Source organism: Trichomycterus rosablanca, chromosome 22 (genome assembly GCF_030014385.1).
Source record: "Trichomycterus rosablanca isolate fTriRos1 chromosome 22, fTriRos1.hap1, whole genome shotgun sequence".
Classification (NCBI taxonomy): domain Eukaryota; kingdom Metazoa; phylum Chordata; class Actinopteri; order Siluriformes; family Trichomycteridae; genus Trichomycterus; species Trichomycterus rosablanca.
Window position 1 is genome coordinate 11,185,305 of NC_086009.1, and position 21,095 is coordinate 11,206,399.

General features: G+C 36.6%; 1 protein-coding gene and 1 long non-coding RNA gene across 3 annotated transcripts in view; both read left to right on the forward strand.

Moving 5' to 3' along the window:
• Positions 1–12,771, forward strand: part of tsen54 (TSEN54 tRNA splicing endonuclease subunit) — a 42,393-nt gene extending 29,622 nt beyond the window's left edge. For both annotated transcript variants that reach the window (XM_063019009.1, XM_063019010.1), the window contains 4 exons: positions 2,716–3,266; positions 4,414–4,483; positions 11,690–11,803; positions 12,499–12,771. In XM_063019009.1, coding sequence (XP_062875079.1) covers positions 2,716–3,266; positions 4,414–4,483; positions 11,690–11,803; positions 12,499–12,646 — 883 coding nt within the window. In that variant the 3' untranslated portion in view covers positions 12,647–12,771. The remainder of the gene's footprint in view (positions 1–2,715; positions 3,267–4,413; positions 4,484–11,689; positions 11,804–12,498) is intronic.
• A 5,780-nt stretch (positions 12,772–18,551) lies between these two features.
• On the forward strand, positions 18,552–19,651 carry LOC134300036 (uncharacterized). Its single transcript, XR_010007295.1, has 2 exons — positions 18,552–19,243; positions 19,476–19,651. It is a non-coding gene; the product is annotated as an uncharacterized LOC134300036 (long non-coding RNA).
• Positions 19,652–21,095: the final 1,444 nt, after the last annotated feature.

Here is a 21,095-nt window from a genome sequence, read left to right on the forward strand (position 1 = left end):
TGGCTAAACCATGGTTTGTTGTTGTTGTATTTGCAGAAGGTCTTTATAGGCACACAAACAAACAAAACAAAAGCTGATGTACGATGTTAGTGTCAGTGAGTTCATCCAGAGAGTTGGTTGCAGTCTCAAAAACACTCCGATTAGTACAGTCAAAACAGTCCTATAGTTACTGCTTTGCCTCGCTGGTCAATTTCTTTACTGTTTTAACCACAGGCTTAGCTGGTTTTAGTTTCTGCCTGTATGATGGAACAAGAAGAACCAAACAGCAATCAGAATGTCCCAAAGCTGCATGGGGGACAGAGTGGTATGCATCTTTAAATAACTGTGTAGCAGTGGTCCAGTGTATCATTGCCCCTGGTGGGACAGTTGATGTGTTGACTTTTGGCACTTTGTGGTTTAATTTTGCCCTGTTAAAGTCCCCAAAGATTATACAAAGTGAGTCCACATGTTGCTGCTCCAAACTGGTTAACTGGTCAGCCAGGTTTTCCTCTGAGTCATCCACAAGGGGTGCCTGGGGTGAGATGTAAATACCGACCAAGATGAAGAAAGAAAACTTTGGCAGTGAATAGAAAGGTTTGCACTTAATAATCAGTGTTTCTAAATTTATAGTGCAGTTTTTGTGTAACACTGTGACATTTGTGCACCACCTTTCATTTTACCTGAAAGCTCAGTTATGCGATCCGCTCGGTGTAGACGGAAGCCTGGCAAAGTAATGCACGAATTCACTAAGCCAAGTTTCAGTAAAACAAACGGCAGCAGAATGTGCAAAGTCTCTTTTGATCATGTTGAAAAAAAGCAGCTTGTCCATTTTGTGGTGTTAAATTCACCATGTGAATTGATAGGAGCACAGTTTGAAATCCTCATTGTCTGAGCTTCACCAGTGCATGGGTGCTTCCCCTGTCTGTGTCTCCTACATGTTGCACAGAATCGCCTAACCTAACTTCCTAAATAACACAAAACCAGGAGAAAAGCAATCAAGTCAAACAAAAATCCTCTCTCCTCCATAAAAGTAAAGGTATACACAATATTTATTTCTTATCAATCACTTTGATTCAGTCAGTGAATGTCCTCTATTCCCCCAAATAAATTACCTTTAGGAATCACAATAATGCTAAGCCATACAACTTTAAATCACATAACAAAACTCTGTTGTTAGCATCCATTCAACATGTTGGGAAGAACTGGAAACGCAACGGAAACCACGTTACAAGCAAAACATCCCCGCCGTAATTATTTTTCTTCTATTGATTTTAAGGTGCATAACCGCCATTGACAAGCTCCTCCCGTGTAATTCTGGGCTGACCTCACCTTTCTCAGAATCATTCTTACCCCACGAGGTGAGATCTTGCATGGAGCTCCAGAGCGAGGGCGATTGACTGTGATCTTGTATTTCTTCCATTTTCGAATTATCGCACCAACAGTGGTCTCTTTCTCACCAAGCTTCTTGCTGATGGTCTTGTAGCCCATTCCAGCCTTGTGCAGGTCTACAATCTTGTCCATGACGGCCTTTGATAGCTCTTTGGTCTTGCCCATGGTGGTCGAGAGATTTGAACAGAAGAAACTGATTCTGTGACAGGAGTCTTTTATACAGGGACATGACTAATTTGTGTGCCTTTTGTGCACATAACCGGTCTGTGGGGGTCAGAATTCTTGCTGGTTGGTAGGGGATCAAATGCTTATTTCCCTTAATTAAATACAAATTAATTTATAACTTTTATTTAATGTTTTTTTTCTGTATTTTTTGTTGATATTCTGTCTCTCTCTGTTAAAATAAACCTACTATAAAAATGATAGACTGTTAAGTAAGGGGGTAAACTTACAAAATCAGCAGGGGATCAAATACTTATTTTCCCCACTGTATGAGTCCAGGTACTGTGAAATATGTTTTTACTTTTGGCTGTAATACAACTGCACCATAAACATTTTAAACAAATTGCATGTAACATCTCTTTTTGACACTAACAACACTGCTGCCATGCAGTGAAGGTTCAGTAATTCAGCACCTGTAACAAAAGGTAGGTTAAGTTTATAGCGATGTTGATGACATGGCTGCCACACAGTTAGTGTCAGTTTATTCTACTCATTTCACTCTTTTCTATGTGGGTGCACATTTTTTTGTGTTGCCTTACAGTTTACTGGCAACCCCTGCTATGTTAAACATATATATTTTTTTAATATATCCCCCCCCCCTCTGGCACGTACAGTCAGTACAGACTGCATTTTTCATCTGCACAAGTCGAGTTCATACACTGACAGGCACTGTGTATGGAGGGCCACGCCCCCATCTGCATTATTCCTCAACCCTGTGCAGGCGTCATCAGTTGCACCAGTTATGAGGACCTATGATCCGACTTTTTTACCTTCTAACCCTATTAACAACAGCCAATGTTTATGCAGCTACCCAGCCCAGTCGGAAGACAGAGCTGAGATTCGATACGATGTATATACACAACTCTGGTGTGCTAGCGTACTTTACCGCTGCACCACCTGAGTGGCATGCTTGTCCATTTTTCTTGTGAACAAGGTTCTAGTATATAGCTATATCGAGCCAAGCATATTGTTAATGGGAAACGGATTCTGGCATATCAGTATTAATCAGTATTAAACATATCATGTTAAAGTTATTTTAGCTACTAAAGATTTCTACAGGTCATAGACTTAAGATTAGACTTAAGGCAATTTTGTAATCATTCCTATTATTGTGCTTCTTTTTAGACACTATAAACAAGAAGTTACCACATCGAGAAATACCAGAGCAGCTGCAGGCCAGACAAAAACAACCCAGCCTTCTCAGGATGAGCATATCAATTCAGAGGTAGACTCCGCTAATAAGCCAGACAGAAACTGGTGGATGGATGTTTTAAGCAAATCACGTCCTACTTCAAATCAGCCTTCAGTTCCACGCTGGGACTTTAGATGCATCGTTTTCCCTGATCTGGGCTCATGTAGTGGCAACCATGCATTTCTGGCTTCTCCTGATCCCAGTTTGCTCCCTGGTGCACTTTGGGTGCCTAGGTGTCATATGGTCCCCTGGCAAAAAAAGATCAACCTCAAAGGGGATTGTCTGTCAAGAAAAGAACAACAGAGGGAGCACAACCAAATGCATTGCAACATAAATGACAATGGTGAGGTATCCAGCTGCAAAAATTGGGCAGAGTATTCCGAGCTGGTAACAAACACTAAGAGTCAACAATGCAGGGAAAGACCTGCCCACCGTTGGGAGCAGATCACACCACTTACTCAACCTGGGCAGTGTAGTTCACATAGTAAGTTTTATTGTGTGTTTTTAATTGTGTTTAAATGTCAGATGCTAGTGAAATTATTGGCTTTATATTATAGTTGTAAATAACATATAGCAGTTTATTCCTTTTTAATTTGAATGATTTAAGGTTATCAGGTTTTGGATGAAGCAACGATGTGAACAATATTAATTACCTATTTCATGTTATATTTATATAAAGAGTTGTTCTTAATTGTAATGTATGTTAAATTATACCTTGCATTTATGTCGCCTAGTGGTTTAGTAGCCTAGGGCAGCTGTAGCCTAGTGGTTAAGGTACTGGTCCAGTAATCAGAAGGTTGCTGGTTCAAGCCTCACCACTGCCAGGTTGCCACTGTTGGGCCCTTGAGCAAGGCCCTTAACCCTCAATTGCTTAGATTGTATACTGTCACAACCGTTAAGTTGCTTTGGATAAAAAAAGCGTCTACTAAATGCCGTAAATGTAAAATTATATTGGCTTAGGATTGTATATCCCTGCTAAGCTGCAGAGCTCCACTATCTTAACCTAAAGCCTAAAATCAAAGTTGTATGGGCGCTCAGGTGGCAAAGCCATAAAACACGCTAGCACACCAAAGCTGACATCTCAAACTTGTCAGTTCGAATCTCAGTTCTGCTACCTGCTGGTCGCCTACATGAACAATGATTGGCTTGTTGTTCAGGGAAGATGTCAGAGGGGATTCCTCATAACTGATGCAATTACGATCTCTGCTGGCTGATTGATGGTGCCTGCCATGCTCTCTGTGTGCAGAGCTGATACACTCATATGAACCTGCCTCGTTCAGGTAAAAAAATTCAGTTGGCTACTGCACACATGACGGAAGGGGCGTGTGTTAGTCAATCAGGTAATTGGATATGACTAGATTGGGAGGAAAATTGGGGGAATGCAAAAAAAATCAAGTTGGCAGAATAAAATACGAAGGTATTTTTGAGTTGTGCTATACACCAGGCTCAATTGGCTGTACCTGAGGCAGGAAAAGGTTGCAATGCAAAAATGTATTTTTGTTTAAAAGAAATGTGTTATTTGTTTAATACTTTATTGTATTGTTGGTAAAATATAATGAGAAGAAACAGTTATTTGGAATATAGATGGCCATCATAATTGTTTTCATTTATCATCTCCCCTTGTGCTACAGGTATTCTTTTGAAGCAAGTCGGCCTTATTCAGTCTTCTGGTTTGCTGGAAGAAGCCTCCAGCCACATACGGTATTACTGAACTCACTTTTCAACAATTCTGTGTACTTGAAGAAAACTTCAGGGTTCATACGGGTGCTTGAAATCCTTGAAAATGCTTGAATTTTAATGTCGTATTTTCCAGGTTTGAAAAGTGCTGGAATTTTGGGTAAAGTGCTTGAAAATGCTTGAAATCGTAACAGTATTTCTTTCACTACAAATAGCTATCTGACCGAATAGTGCACTTATTAGAGAAATAAAAAAGTCGCAGAGCCTAAAATGAAAAATGCTCCGCCTGCGCCTTGCTTGCACCTGTGTGTAAGAGTGATGCGAATTTCGGCTCTTTTTGGTGAGCCGTTTGGCTCAGCCATGGGCTCAGCTCACCGAGAGAAGCCGGCTCTTTCTGCTCCAAAATGGCTCTTCAATTTCACTACTTCTGCATGTGGAGTGTCTGCCATTGCCGCAGAGAAAATAGTTGGCTCAAAGAGCTCGTTCGCGACCAACAGCTAGTGTGTGACTCTGGGAGCCGTTATGGGAACCTCTGGGAGCCGTTATGTGTATTTTTTATTTTTGGACAGTTCTTATTGACTATAATCAACCTATTCAGCTTCGTAAAAGCTTTGTAATAGCAGTCTGCATGCCTAGGTGCTTGGGTTTATACACCTGTGGCCATGGAAGTGATTGGAACCTGAATTCAATGATTTGGATGGGTGAGTGAATACTTTTGGCAATATAGTGTATGTATTTGTGTAAATATGTAATTTATCACAGCTGTAAGGTGCTGGAAAAGCTTGAAAATGGACCTTGAAAGTGCTTGAAAAGTGCTTGAATTTGACCTTGGAATAGGTGTAACTTATTTAAAGCAGACAGTAAAGTCTCGTTTATGCTTTTTCAGAAGTGCTTCAGAGACCCATCTGACATGGGATATTTTATTAATCTTGGGGTGTTGATAATTTATAAAGAAATTTCTCTATGGTTTTATGCTATCTATCTATCAAGATAGCATCAATCTATCTATCAAGCCAGTTACTAAAATTAAAAACCATTATTGACTTGTTGAATGCTATTAGGGCATAGGGTGTCCTATCTTTTGACTCACAAGAAATTTCCATATTTTACAACTTATGTTCAAAAGTTTTTTTTTTCAGTTTTATTTGTTTAGTTATACAAGCTCTATCTCCCAATACTGTTCAAATGAAGCTTAAATGTTCATACGTTTAAATATGTTAAAAAAGACAAAGGTTTTCCTGGGGTGTCCAAATTTACCTTAGTATTTGCCCCACTGTTTAAATTTTCATTTCCATGCAGATGACTTCCAAATTTACCTTAGTATTTGCCCCAGTATTTTTTTCCCACATACTATCAGTTAAACTGTTTACTGGACATTAAACACTGGATGTCATTAATTTCTCCAAATTTTCTTCTGTAATAAAACAGAAGTAATGCTGATTTGGTCTAGGGCTGTTCTCAGAAAAGTGAAGGACCTTTTTCTCCTGAATGGTAGTACAGAAACTACAAGGCGGAAGCCGGAAAGTCTGCACACCCCTTTTACCTTCTCCACGTTTTATTGCATTACAGAAACAAAATAGCCTCCACTCACAAAGTAAAAGCAGGTTTTCAGACATTTTTGCTAATTTATTAAAAATCAAAATGTAAAATATCATATGTACACAAGTGTGCACACCCTTTGATATGATACCCAAAAGTGAGCTGAGGTGCATTTTGTTTTCACTGATACTGCTTAAGATGTTTCTGCAATTTAATTGGAGTCCACCTGTGGTAAATTCAATTGATTGAACATGGTTGGGGATTGCCAACACCTGCCTATATAAGGTCCCACAGTTGACAGTGCATATCCAGAGCAAACTCCAAGCCATGGGGGTCAAAGGAATTATCTGCAGACCTCAGAAACAGGATTGTGTCAAGACATAGATCTGGAGAAGAGTACAGAAAATTTGCTTCAGCTTTACAGGTCCCAAAGAGCACAGTGAGCACCATCATTTGTAAATGGAAGAAGTTTGGAACCACCAAAAATCTTCCTAGACCTGGCCGCCCGGCCAAACTGAGCGATCGGGGAAGACGGGCCTTGGCCTAGGAGGTGACCAGGAAACGAGGGTCATTCTGACAGAGCTCCAGCATATCCTTGTGGAGATGGGAGAACCTATCAGAAGATCAACCATCCAGGCAGCACTCCACCAATCAGGCCTGTATAGTGGAGTGGCCAGACGGAAGCCACTCCTTAGTAAAAAGCACAAAAAAGGCACAAACAATGAGAAACAAGATTCTCTAGTCTAAATACCAAGCGTCACGTCTGGAGGAAATCAGGCACCGCTCATCACTTGGCTAATGCCATCCCTACAGTAAAGCATGGCGGTGGCAGCATCATGATGTGGGGATGTTTTTCAGCAGTGGGACCGGGGTGACTAGTGCTGATAGAGGGAAAGATGAAAACAGCTAAGTACGTACACTGAGATTCTTGAAGAAAACCTGCCCCAGAGCACTCTGGACCTCAAACTGGGGCGAAGGTCGAATCGAACATCTTTGAAAGGAGCTGAAAATGGCTGTGTACCAACGCTCCCCATCAAACCTGACAGAGCTTGCAAGGATATGCCAAGAGGACTGGGCAAAACTGTCCAGAAACAAGTGTGCCAAGCTTGTAGCTTCTTTCCCAAGACGCCTTGAAGCTGTAATTGCTGCCAAAGGTGCAGCAACCAAGTATTAGGCTAAGGGTGTGTACAGATACAGTGGTGTTCAAAAAAATAGCAGTCCAACATCATTAAAAGGCATATCCTGAATGGGTTCAGATTTGCCAAGGAACACATTGACTGGTCCAAAGAGAAATGGCTCAACATTTTGTGGACTGATGAAAGCAAAATTGTTCTTTTTGGGTCTAGTGGTTGTAGACAGTATGTCGAGCACTGAATTCAAGCCAAAGTTCACTGTGAAGACAGTAGAGGTAATAGAGTTGCCAGCACAATCCCCTGACTTCAATCCCATAGAGAACTTGTGGGCTGATATCTAAAGTGCGTTTTTTTAGGCAAAACCCAAAAATGCAGAAGAACTGTGGAATGTAGTCTAATCATCCTGGACTGGAATACCTGTTCAGAGGTGTCAGAAGTTGGTCGACTCCATGCAACACAGATCTCGGAAACAATTGTTATGCCACTAAATATTAGTTCAGTAATTTAAAGTAAAGTGAAACCTCAAACATTTTTTACAGTTTATACATACATTTTTTGAGTTTTTAAAGAAAAATGCTGGCACTGCTTTTTTTTGAACAGCCTAATTAATTTTTCTTAACTTTCTGTAAAGGATTAACACAAACTGGCTAAATTTTGTTAATGTTTTTAATTAAGATTGAAAGTGTAGTATTTTCAGTGCCTTTGCATTTATGGAAATAAAAGTTATTATAATGAATTCGTGCTTTATTCGCTTTTTTAAAACCACTGCTATTTTTTTTTAACACCACTGTATGTAACCCCTAAATAAAAGATTTTTGTCAGTGAAATAAAATTGCATATTTTCTAAACCCTGTTTTCACTTCGTAATTATTGATGATTGCATGTAGATGTTTGAGGCAAAAAATGAACTCAATCTATAATAGAATGAGTCTGTAATGTAATAAAACGTGGAGAAGGTGAAAGGAGTGTGCAGAATTTCCAGCTTGACTGTACTTCTACTACTGCCAGATACCTTGCAGTCAAACTTGTATCACCTTTGTAACATTGCTTGTTTCCGTGCTGATCTATGTGTTCATTAATTCATGGCTGGATTATTAACTTTTCACTGGTCTACCTTCTTAATACAGTAGACCCTTGACTTACCAATTTAATTGGTTCTGAAAGGGCTGTTTTTAAGTCAAAATGTTCGTTGATTAAACCTACAGTATTTTTCCCATAAGAAATAATGTAAATAGAATTAATCCGTGCCAGACCTCCCAAACCACCCCCCAAACCACCTTTCTAATGTCTTAAATGGTCTTTTTTTTTGTTATAAATAAAAGTATATTTTCCCTTAAATCTTAAATTATAGAATAGACATTACTGTAATAAACAATAATAACAATAAACAGTAGTACTGTACTGTACATAAAAACAGTATGTACATACAGTACGTGTGCTGTACCATACACCATAATAAATTTTCTTTCTTTTTTTTTTTTAATAAAATGTATCTACCAGAAACAACAATAACTAGGTAATACTTCTCTATTATTTCCTTCATTATTTCAATAGTGTTGTATTTTGTAGGTGTAATTGCACAAAAGAAAGTCTTCTTTACTCAAACGATTTCCTTCTTCTCTCTCACTAACTGTCCCCTCTGTCTGATGCACAGTGACGTCTACTGGGAGGAGTAATTATACAACAACAAATAGTAATAGATTTTTTCATTTTAAGATAAGATGGCTTTTTTGTCATTGCACAGTGTACAACGAAATTGAGTAGCAATCCAACAGTGCTTACACATACAATAAGTAAGAATAGAAGAACAAAAATTATATACAAATACACAATACACACACGTGTGTATGTCTAAAAATCTTTAATATAAAGAATAAAGACTAAACTATAAATATAAAAAAAGTACAGTAGACATTGTTTAAAAACAGCAGTGAGGTAGTAGTGGGGTATTGCACTAAGATATTTTCTCACCACTAAGCTTTCTCTGCACTTTCTTTGGGGCCATTTTAATATAGAATTTAACAAAATAAAAAGAAAACACCGAAAAAAAACACTTTCCGCTGTCCGAATGTTTGCTCACTGTATATGTAGAGAGAGAGAGACGTCGGAGTCAACTTGTTCGTGACGTCATGTGTTTTGCGAATTTCGGTTCATAATCCGAAATTTGTTCGTACGTTAAGTTGAAAAAGATTGCTCGTAACCCAAAATGTTTGTATGGTAAACGGTACTTAACTCAAGGGTCTACTGTATTTAAATAAGATGCAATGCATACAAAACTCTGCTTAGATTTCAGAGTCTTTCCGCCTTTGAATCCAAACTTAAGATACACATGTTCACTCAGCACTACTCCACTTAATGTGTGACTCTGTCACACTGCCAATTGTAATCTTATAAACCCTTTATTTGTCTGCTCAACCATTAGGTTGAGCTTACTTTGAGTCTATGTACTTGGGTAAAAAATTTGCTGTATTTAAAACATTTCGTTTGAGCCGTATTTACTCATTGGTTGACGTGTTAAACTAAAAAATATTGGTGAATGACACTGCAGTTTTAAGAAAACAGCCTTTCTAACCTACTTAAAGTTAGCAGCTAAACAAATCATCCTTTTCTTGGTGAGACCTTTACAGGGTTAATTAACTTTTATTATTTGTTAACTATTATGATTTCTATCGCTATCTGTTCATCAATACATACATCCTGTAAAACGACCTTGACTTTGAAAGGTGGTCTAGAAATAAAATGTATTATTATGAAATGTTTATTAATTCTCTCCCATCTCATCCTAAGTCAAAACACTGGATTTACATCTGGAGACTGAGAAGGCCATGCCAGAATTTCCCAGGACTGATTTCTTAACCAAGCTTTTCATGCTGGAAAGTCCAGTTATAACCCAAGGTTCAATTTCTTCACGGAAGGAATAACATTTCTCCTTAAAATGCATTGAAATTTCTGTAAATCCATTATGCCAGTTACATAGTTAAGATTGCTGATTCCTGGGGCAGACAAACCACTGATCCATGCAATTAAATGGTTTCAGTTTTGAGTCGGCCTTTCTAAATTCTACATCCCCAAATCAGAAAAAGTTTGGACAGTATGAAAAATGCAAATAAAATAAAAATGCAGTGTTTCTTACATTTACTTTGACTTTTATTTAATTGCAGATAGTTTGAACCCAAGATATTTCATGTTTTGTCTGCTCAACTTCATTTCATTTATTAATAAACCTTCATTCCTGCATTTCAGGCCTGCAACACATTCCAAAAAAAAGTTGGGACAGGGGGCAATTTAGGGCTAGTAATGAGGTGAAAAACTAAATAATGATGTGATTTCAAACAGGTGATGTCAACAGGTGATTGTAATCATGGTTTGGTACAAAAGCAGCACCCAGGGAAGGCTGAGTCTTTGATAAGCAAAGATGGCCAGAGGATCTCCAGTTTATTAACAAGTGTGTGAGAAAATGATTGAAATGTTTAAAAACAATGTACCTCAAAGAAAGGTGGGAAGGAATTTGCATATTTCTCCCTCTACAGTGCATAATATAATTAAATGCTTCAAATAATCGGGGGGAATTTTAGTGCGTAAAGGCCAAGGGCGTAAGCTTAGGCTGAACGCCCGTGATCTTTGATCCCTCAGACGGCACTGCATCAAAAACCGCCACTCAACAATAGCTGATAGAACCACATGGGCAAGGGATTACTTTGGCAAATCTTTGTCAAGCACTACAATACGAAGTTACATGCACAAATGCCACTTTAAACTTTACTGTGCAAAAAAGAAGCATCATGTTAACCATGTCCAGAAGCGGCGTCGACTCCTCTGGGCTCTGAGGCATCTAGGATGGACCATCACACAGTTGAAACGTGTATTATGGTCAGATGAATCAGCATTCCAGGTCTTTTTTTTAATTTTTTTTTAAATGGATGCCGTGTGCTCCAGACCAAAGATGAAAAGGACCATCCAGACTGTTATCAGCAACAAGTCCAAAAGCCAGGGTCTGCCATGGTATGGGGCTGTGTCAGTGCCTTTGTCAAAGTCAATTTACACTTCTGTGATGGCAGCATTAATGCAGAAAAGTACAATGAGATCTTAGAGCAACATATGCTGCCTTCAAGACGTCATCTTTTCCAGGGACATCCATGTAATTTTCAACAAGACATTGCAAAACCACATGCTGCACACATAACAAAGGCATGGCTGTGGAAGAAGAGGGTATGGATACTGGACTGGCCTGCCTGCAGTCCTGACCTGTCCCTAATAGAGAATTTTAAAACAAAACGTATTATCACCACCAGTTTTTGAATCAAACTTTTTTTTTTTATTGATTTGTCTTTTTCTAATTGAGTATTTAATGCAAGTCCACTGTTTTAATTTTTTTGTTGGTTTAATAATCATTTTTGTTTGTGCTTTTAAATACATTCTTTTGCTTGTCCATATTTTTATAGATACATTCAAAAGCAGTTTAGATAAATGTACCAAAAGTATATTAAATATCAAAAACAAATGTGGTTGTTGTGTCATCTTATTTGGTCTTTTGGTCTGTTACTCTCTGTCTTATTAGGTTACCCCATTCAGGTGAAATGAGGATCTCATTTAATGTTTACCAGTCTGATACAGTTGCTGAGTTTAAGAAGAGTCAGCCAGGAAAACCTTATACATGCATGTGTGTTTGCAGGTAAGTAAAGACACACAATGGAAATCATGCACTATATGCTAGCATTTGATGTTTTGCTTGAAAAAAAGTTTGTTAATTATCTGGAATTGTCTGGATTTCTTAATCAAATTTAAATAGTGAAAACACATTGTCTTAACTAGTAACACAAAAGCAATTGTGCCTTTCATTTCTATATTAAACACCAAAATATTAAAAATTTTTACATATAATTATTTTTTTACAGTTAAGCATGAAATAAATCACTTGTGATTAAAGGTGTGGGTTTTAGTACCACTTAAAAAAAGAAGTTTGATGCTGCAACATCACTATGGCCAAAAACAAATCTGAAGACGAATGGTTTAAATAATAATAAAGTTAATTTTTAATTGACTAAGCCATAGTCCTTACCCAGTTAAAACAGAGTGTTATGACCTAAAGTAAGCTGTTCATGCAAGAAATCCTGCAGTGGTCTAAAAATACATAAGGTTTACATACTTTTTCCTCTTGTCTTCACATTAGTAATACAATATTTGTGTTTTTTTACATTGTGTTTTTTATTTTAATTAATACAAAAATAGTTGCATCTCTCTGTATACAAATACTGTATTGTTTTCTAGTACATAATTTATTAATCATACATCTTTTTAGTCTTGTTTGTGTGAACTTAGGTTTTACTGAGTCTGAACTGTTGACTTGGGACTTTCTTCTTTGCCTAGTTTTGACAATCCAGTGCCAGACTTAATTGACATGAAGCAGCTGTTCTTCCAGAGCAAGGATGTGGCTGTAACGTTTGCAGTAGTGGACCATGGAGACATTTCCTTCTACTGTTTTAGGGACTTCAAGCTTCCTGCTTATGTATATTAACTTATGTTCATTCTTGGTCACTGGTGTATTAACCCATGTACTAAATAATTCAGATGTAGCTGCATGTTTATTTTGATAGTGTATTTAAAAAAAAAAAAACAAGAATAAACTTGAAAAAATCCAAACGTTTTTTCTTTTTAAAAGCAACGTAGATGTTTCTGTTGCAGACATCATTGACGTATAAAGACTGCCATGACATAAATTTAAAGTTTAAAAAGTTTAAAAACTTCTGCTCTTAACTGTAGTATATTTAGGATACAACCAATTACAATATAATTGGTTAAAATTACAGCAGAGTACTAACATTTGTACACCAAATCAGTACACTGCCATTGTAATTTATTTTTAAAATATTGTGGTTTATTTAGGACAGCAATGTCAATGCATAGACCCCTTGTCTGTATGTGCTTTATTGTGATATTATTAACTATTTATTATGAATTAGGGAATTATTAACAGTTCCAAGTATCAGATTTGGCACAAAACCTTCAGGCGTTAAAATTTAAAATTAATATTTTTAATATATAAATAATATAACGTGTTTAGCTTTATAGTCTTTGACATAAAGTAGAGCTTGTGTTCTCTGACGTAAATCTGTAGCCGGGAAACTCCTGCTACCGGCCTCTGAACTAATCACATTTTGTTTACTTTTTACTCCAGCACATTAACATGTTTTTCATCTGGTATTAAAGCCGTTTTCTGTGACTACCAGCACAAACTTTAACTCATGATTCTAAGCTAAGTATCTTTTTCACTGTTGTCATGGCTCCTGCAGCAGCTCTGTTTCCCTGTGCTGAAGTGTGGTTTGTTTAGTTATTCTCTCTCTGTCGTTAGAGATAGTTTTATGTGTAGATTAGAGTAGTAGTTAGTTTGACGAAGATTTCAGTGCAAGTGCATTCGGGCTTTAGAACAGACTAGTGATAATGAGAAATGCTCAGAAATTGTTTTTGCAGATCAGCATGCCATTAGTTCAGACTCCGTCATTAGAGCCCTCACAGCAGGCAACTGGTTGAAGTCTCGGCGACATAGTCGTAGGGCTAAGCACCAAACTTATCAGCTCTATGTGTCCAACAGGTTTTTCTTACTTAGCGACGCACGCGCTGAGAAACCTGTTAATAACCTGTTAATGGTTATGGGAGACTCTCAGCTTCAAAACCATAGTCACCTGTATTCAGGGGCCAGGGCGCCCGACGTCAGAGCAAACCTAAAAGCGCTGGCAAATGCAACTGTATCATTTAAGCATCAATTCACCTGGAGCAGCATGGGGGATAATAGTGAATTATCCAACAAATTTATCCAACTAAATTCCTTTAATTCAATCTCCCAAACTAAACTAACTGCAGTATGAAAATACAGTAGCTGTTAAAGCACTTGCACTCTCTTGGTGCACACGCGTGTTCCACAGGGGTCTCTGTATAACATGTTTCCTCATTCACAAGGTGCTGGATTACTTATAGTTCCCAGAATTATAGTTCCTGGAATAAAAAAAATAACAGCTGGTGGACGAGCATTTTCTTACATAGCCCACAACTTAATAATCTCTTAATAATCTCCCTGCCTCTGTTCTATCATAGCTTGCTGTATATTCTTACATTATTTGTCTATTCTTGCTGTTTACAAGTCTTGAGCTGCTCACCAGTTCATGGTCACCGCTGTCTAATTCTCCTCTTCATGATGCACCATTTACATTAATGTTTGCAACACACTGAGAAACGCTGGGCATAGGCATGTTTACCACTGAGTCACATCACCTTTTTAAATTATACTTTTTAATTGTTTTGAAATTGAAGATCCTAATTGTTGCTGATTGCAAGTGGAATTTTTACACATTTACAAATCATTAGATATTCACGGTTAGTAAAACTTATTTCTTTATGTATTTCTATTATTTTTTAAGGACACACTCGGGATTAAGTAGGATAAATTGTAGAATAAATGGTGATTGTCTAAAACGTTTCCAGGCCATCTATCCATCACAACAGACGACTTCTGCTTGATTCATCGGGTAACGCTGCTTCTAAAGTGAAGCAATGTTTGACATAAAAACTTTCTACTATTCATGACCTTGGTTTCAGATCCAGTGTGACCACTGTGACAGGTGCTGGTGACCACCATGAGACCAGACAGAAAGAAATACTAAAGCTGTTCTACATACAGTTGTGTTCAAAATAATAGCAGTGTGTTTAAAAAAGTGACTAAAGCTCAAAATTCTTGTAATAGCTTTTATTTTTATACACAAAAATGCATTGAAAACACTGCACATTCTACTCTAAATCAAAACATGAAATAAAATTGATCAAATTTGTTATTACTTTACAGAAATTAAAGAAAAGGGAATATTAGGTTGTTCAAGAAAATAGCAGTCTGCATTTTTCATTACAAACTCAAACATTTATTGTATAAACTGAAAAATGCTTGAATATTTAGCTTTTCTGTGAACTACTAAACTAATATTTAGTTGTATAACCACTGTTTCTGAGAACTACCAACTTCTGACACCTGTGAACAAGTATTACAGCCCAGGACAACTGGACTACATTTCAAAATTCCTCTGCATTTCTTGGTATTGCCTCGAAAACAGCATTTTTTATGTCACTCCACCAGGTTTCTATTGGATTAGGGTCCGGAGATTGGCCTGGCCACTCCATAACGTTAATCTTGTTTTTCTTGAACCAAGACGTTGCATGCTTACTGGTGTGTTTGGGGTCATAGTCTTGTTGAAACACTCATTTCAAGGGCATTTTCTCTTCGGCATAAGGCAACATGACCTCTTCAAGTATTTTGATGTATTCAAACTGATCCATGATCCCTCGTATGTGATAAATAGGCCCGACACCATAGTATGAGAAACATCCTTATATCATGATGCTTGCGCCACCATGCTTCACTGTCTTCACAGTGTACTGTGGCTTGAATTCATTGTTTGGGGGTTGTCTGACAAATTGTCTGCTGCTTATGTAGATAAAAAAAAAAAAATTTGCTTTCATCAGTCCACAAAATGTTGCGCTATTTCTCTTTAGGCCAGTCAATGTGTTATTTGGCAAATTGTAACCTCTTCAGCACATGTCGTTTTTGCAACAATTGGACTTTGCGGGGGCTTCTTGCCAATAGCTTGGCTTCACATAGACGTCTTCTAATTGTTACAGTACTCACAGGTAACTTTAGACCTTCTTTGATCTACCTGGAGCTGATCATTGGCTGAGACTTTGCCATTTTGGCTATTCTTCGATCCATTCGAATGTTTCATTTTCTTTTATGTCTTTCTGGTTTTGGTTGCCATTTTAAAGCATTTGAGATCATTTTAGCTGAGCAGCCTATAATTTTCTGCACTTCTTTATATGTTTTCTCCTCTCCAATCAACTTTTAATCAAAGTACGCTGTTCTTCTGAACAATGTCTGGAACAACCCATTTTACTCAGTTTTTCAGAGAGAATTGCACTATAACCAGCATGTACAACATCTGCTGCTTTCATACTTTATTAAGGGCCACCTGTTTGACACCTGTTTTTTCACAGAATGAATGACCGTACTAATTGAACTTTACACTGCTATTATTTTGAAAACGCCTCTTTTAGTTAATTATTTAATTACACAGAATCAGCCGCATGCATGTCATGACTGTTGTGTCTGTTGGTTTTTTATTACTCTACTACATCTACTAGTATTTTTTGTCATGTAGTAATATAATTTCTACCAAAAACAGTGATTGATCTGGTTAGTGATGTTGGACTGCTATTATTTTGAACACAACTGTATACACATTACTAAGCGTTCAACCTTATTGCTAGGCAAAATTAATAATTATTTGTGAATATTGTCCAAATGTTTCACTTAGTTTTAAATTTACTTGACTGTTTTAGATGTTTGCCATTTCTGCCATTTTTGAGTTTTGTTAATATATCTTTAAAGTAAAGATATAGGGTGTGTTCGAAAACCTAGGGAGCTCTCTACATAGACAGCATTTTACGTCATCCTATGTGCGCTCCCGAGAAGGAGGCTGTTCGAAATCCTAGATCCTAGAAGCTGTCTAGTAAGGTATCGGAAGCGTCCTTAGCGGCCAAGGCAATCCCAGCATTCTCACAGAAAAATTTTAAAAAACATGGCAGACAGTGCGGAGTTATTTTCAAATGTAAATAAATTATTATTGATTTTTAATTTGTATAAACTTGTACAAGTGTATTTATTTGCAAGTTCGGACTTGTCAGGGACAGTTTAACCATTTCCAGTACACGGAGCTGTTATTTGACATGCTAGCGTGTTGTGCCACCTCATCCCATTGGTTTGAATGGCATAATGCTAACTGTGTTAGCTTAGTAAGCGAAACCCGATGTTAGGCAGCTTATTCGAACGCAGTATGTAGATAGCAATGTCTACGTAGTGCGTTCGAATAAGCTGCCTTATGAGTCAATGACTTATTAGAATCCTCTCTACTTAGGCAGCTGCCTATGTATACAATAAGGCAGCTCCCTAGGTTTTCAAACACACCCATAAAAATACATTTATGTTTTAAAACATGTAGCTTTGTGTTTTCTGTCAAATGTTTTGATGACAGCTATCAAAAATGGTTCTCTGCTGATCCTAGACATGAATACCTGTGTGTAAATGAATGTCAGAAGATGACACAACACCTGAGAGCATTGTCTAACACCAGCTTGTCTGACGACAACGACAAATTTCTGACGACAACTGTCAGAAATTGGGACCTGGCTGCTGCTGGCTCTGTTGATCCCAGGCATTAATGTTTGGGTGCATATGAATGTGAAAGAAGAACACAGCACCTGAAAACGTTTTATTTGGTTTTTGACTGGTTTATTATGAGGGTACAGTGGGGTCACATATTCTGATGACAGCTGTCAGAAATTGTAACCTGGGTGCTGCTGGCTCTCTGCTGGTCCCAGACATGAATACCTGTGAGCAAATGAATGTGAGAGGAGGACACAACAGCTAAAATCTTGTTTGGTTTTTGATTAGATTTTTATGAGTGTACAGTGGGGTCACATATTCTGATGCAAATGGGTACTCAATGAATTATTGTTTATGTTTCCTGTAAAATGTGTAAAAGTGTTATTTATTTAAATGATTGAGAAACGTTGCCTCTTTTTCCACAGGAAAAAACGATTTGCAGCAATGACATGCTCTGAACAAGGAACAATCGCAACTTATGATCCCAACGATCCCTATTTATGTAGTTTATGTAAATGCAGATTTTGGTGTAACACCTGTACACTGTAAAAAAATATTACCCTATATCTACTCAATAAAATTGAGGCAACAGATTACACGCAATACTATTAAGTAAATACTACTAGGCTATATTTTGATTCAAATGTTATCAATTATAACACTTTAAAAAATCCATTTAATTTGAGTAGAGGTAATACAATATATTAAATATTTAATTTCAATCTACACAAAAGAATTAAGTAGATTCAAAGCGCAAACTACAATTAGTACTAATAAAATTAAGTTGACTATAGAAAACATAATTAGTGATATTTACTCAATAAAATTAAGCCAACAGAATAATAATATTAATGACATGAATAACTGTAAATGGAAAACATGAAAAAGGAACCACTTCAGAGGTTAATTCTTTATTTGAATACTCTTGCAGTGACTTAAAAATAAAGTTGTCCCAGCTGAAATTTTAATTTTGTTTCAACTGCTTAAACAAAAATTTATTTAAATTTTTAAACAGAAAATAGTAAAACAGTTTTGATAATTTAATATACAACTCTAAATAAGAAAAATTTGAGACAGACCGGAAAATGCAAATACAAAATGCAGTGTTTCTTACATTTCCTTTGACTCATTAAATTGCAGACAGAATGAACCCAACATTTTTCAGTTTTTGCCTGGTCACATTAATTTCATGTTAGTAAACATCCATTCCTGCATTTCAGGGCTGCAACACCTTCCAAAAAAGTTGGGATGGTAAAGCATTTACCACTTTGAAATGTTGCCATTCTGTCTCAACACAAAGATGTTTTGGCACGGTGAATGAAGTGTTCCAGTGCACTCAAAAAACAAAGAATTGGCATTCGTTCTTGTTAAGCAAACAAATCAAATTGATATTAATTGATTTGACCCATTTTTAAAATGTACTTAAAATATCTGTGTTAATACAACGTAATTATCCTAATTGTTAAATTGACCTAAATCAATCAACTGAAATAAAAGAGAATAAATTGAGTTTATCCAACTCTTGCGAGGTTTTAAATTCATTAAACAAAAAAATTACTTTTGATTAACTTAAAAAAGTTAAGTAATTGAACAGAAAACCCCTCCCATAAACGTGTAAGTCCGCTCCTTTTCAGGTGTTGGTGAATCAAAAATGATTTTCGGGTAGCCATTTTTTCTTGTGTGAGGGTCATTTGTTTTAACTTTTGTAACCTGCAAATTACTTTTTACTTTTCATTTAAGGCTTTTTGTAAAAGTAAACGTGTCTTTCTCGAATATATTTTGGAAAGTAGAACCTTTGTTAAACTAAGTCGACGAATTTTTTCCCCCGACTGTGCTGTGTTTGAGTAGCATGTACACCAGTCTGACGGAGCTTTTTCATCTTTCATCCGTTAACCCAACTCCAGTCTAATGTTGGTAAGTGTTGTACTTTACTTAACAATTTTGTTTAAAATAAATTATTTTAATGTTGACTCTAAATAAATAATCAAACAGCAATGCTTTATTTGCCGTATTTAGGCTACATGCTAGCATGCTAGCCTTCATACGAAGCAAAGAGTGTGCTGGCTTGCTTTATTGTAATCCTTAAATGAACGCTATTAATGTTGATATTAATATTTTTGTTTCTTGTTTCTTTGTTTTGTTTTAGAGAGCTGCCAGCCAAATGTTAAGAAATCAGCTCGCCGTGTGAAACAGTACAGGTTCATGGTTACTGTAAAGAGCTGTTTGTGCTTTCATACAGTCTGTACAGTTTTTAATGTTTCCTTGACATGTTGTATTTTAAGTAAATACTTCTGAAGTGAAATAAAAAAGAGAAGAATTTTATGATTGTCTGTTTTTCTATAAATAAACATTTCTAATTGATATTTAAAATGTATTTAACAAACTATTTTAAACTATTTTTTTAAATTGAGCTCAAGATAAGTAGAATTATTGGGAAAAGCAGTTGCTATAACAAAAAAAGAAAGTTTAATCAACTTGCCTTTTATGTGTAATAACTTAATTTTTTTAAATCATAAGTTAAATCAACAAAATTAACTTAATTGTTACATCAATTTTAGTACAATTAGTAGAACCAACATAAGTAAAATAAGTTAAATCAACATGGTTTGGAACAACTTAAATGAAATAAGTTGCATCAACTTTAGGAAAATAAATTGGATCAACACTAGAAAATCTTGTCCAGATTACCTTAATGAGTTGAGTCAAACTTAACAGATCAAATTAAGTTTAGACTACTTAAATAAATTGTGGTGGATAAACAAAATTGCTTTATGTCCAAAGAAATAAATACAATTGTGTGGAAATACTTTCCATAATTCAATTAAGTTCAGCCAAAGAATTTTTTTTTTGAGTGTGTATTTTGTATCATTCTTCCTGAAAACTTGTCTTAAGGTGTGCAAAAGTACAGAGTTGTCATAGTCACGTATTTCTTACAAAATTCTCCACACATTCTCTCTGGTAGGCCGGTCCAATACTTGACCCTTTTCTTCCACAGCCATGCCTTTGTAATGTCTGCCGGTTTAGCACATGGGTCAAGCCAAGGAAGGCAGCATGAGCCATAGCATTATCTTTTAGTCCTGTGATGACATGTACTTTCTCAATAATAATCATGATGTCCTTTGGTGTGTCACCTGCAGAAGCTCCCATGTTCCTCAACATAACTACTGGCGATGAGAGCTGGTCCACTTCTAAACCTTCAGGGTCCTGCAACATCAATTATTATAGTATGAAAAGTGTCAAAAGTAATTTGTTAATACTTCAATTTGTCTTGTCAAAACATGCAGTTAATAAACATTACATTTTTGGAAATGCAACACGCAGACATCAAACTAATTGTCACATTAATAGACCCAACCATAGTACCGAAACCGCATTAATTAGAGTAGTTAACGAGTTGTTAATGTCTTCTGATAATGGATGTGTCTCTTTTCTTGTTCTATTAGATCTTAGCGCAGCGTTTGATACGGTCGATCATAACATTTTACTGGAGAGGCTAGAAAATACAGTAGGTGTTAAAGGACTCGCACTCTCTTGGTTTAAATCATATCTGACTGACCGCTCTCAATTCGTTTATGTAAATAATAAATGCTCGGAAACTACAAAAGTAAAGTATGGTGTTCCACAGGGGTCGGTACTGGGACCGCTATTATTTACACTCTATATGCTTCCACTAGGTGAAATTATTCATAAACATGGCATAAACTTTCACTGCTATGCAGATGACACACAGCTGTATATATCAGCCAAACCAAATGATACTGACACA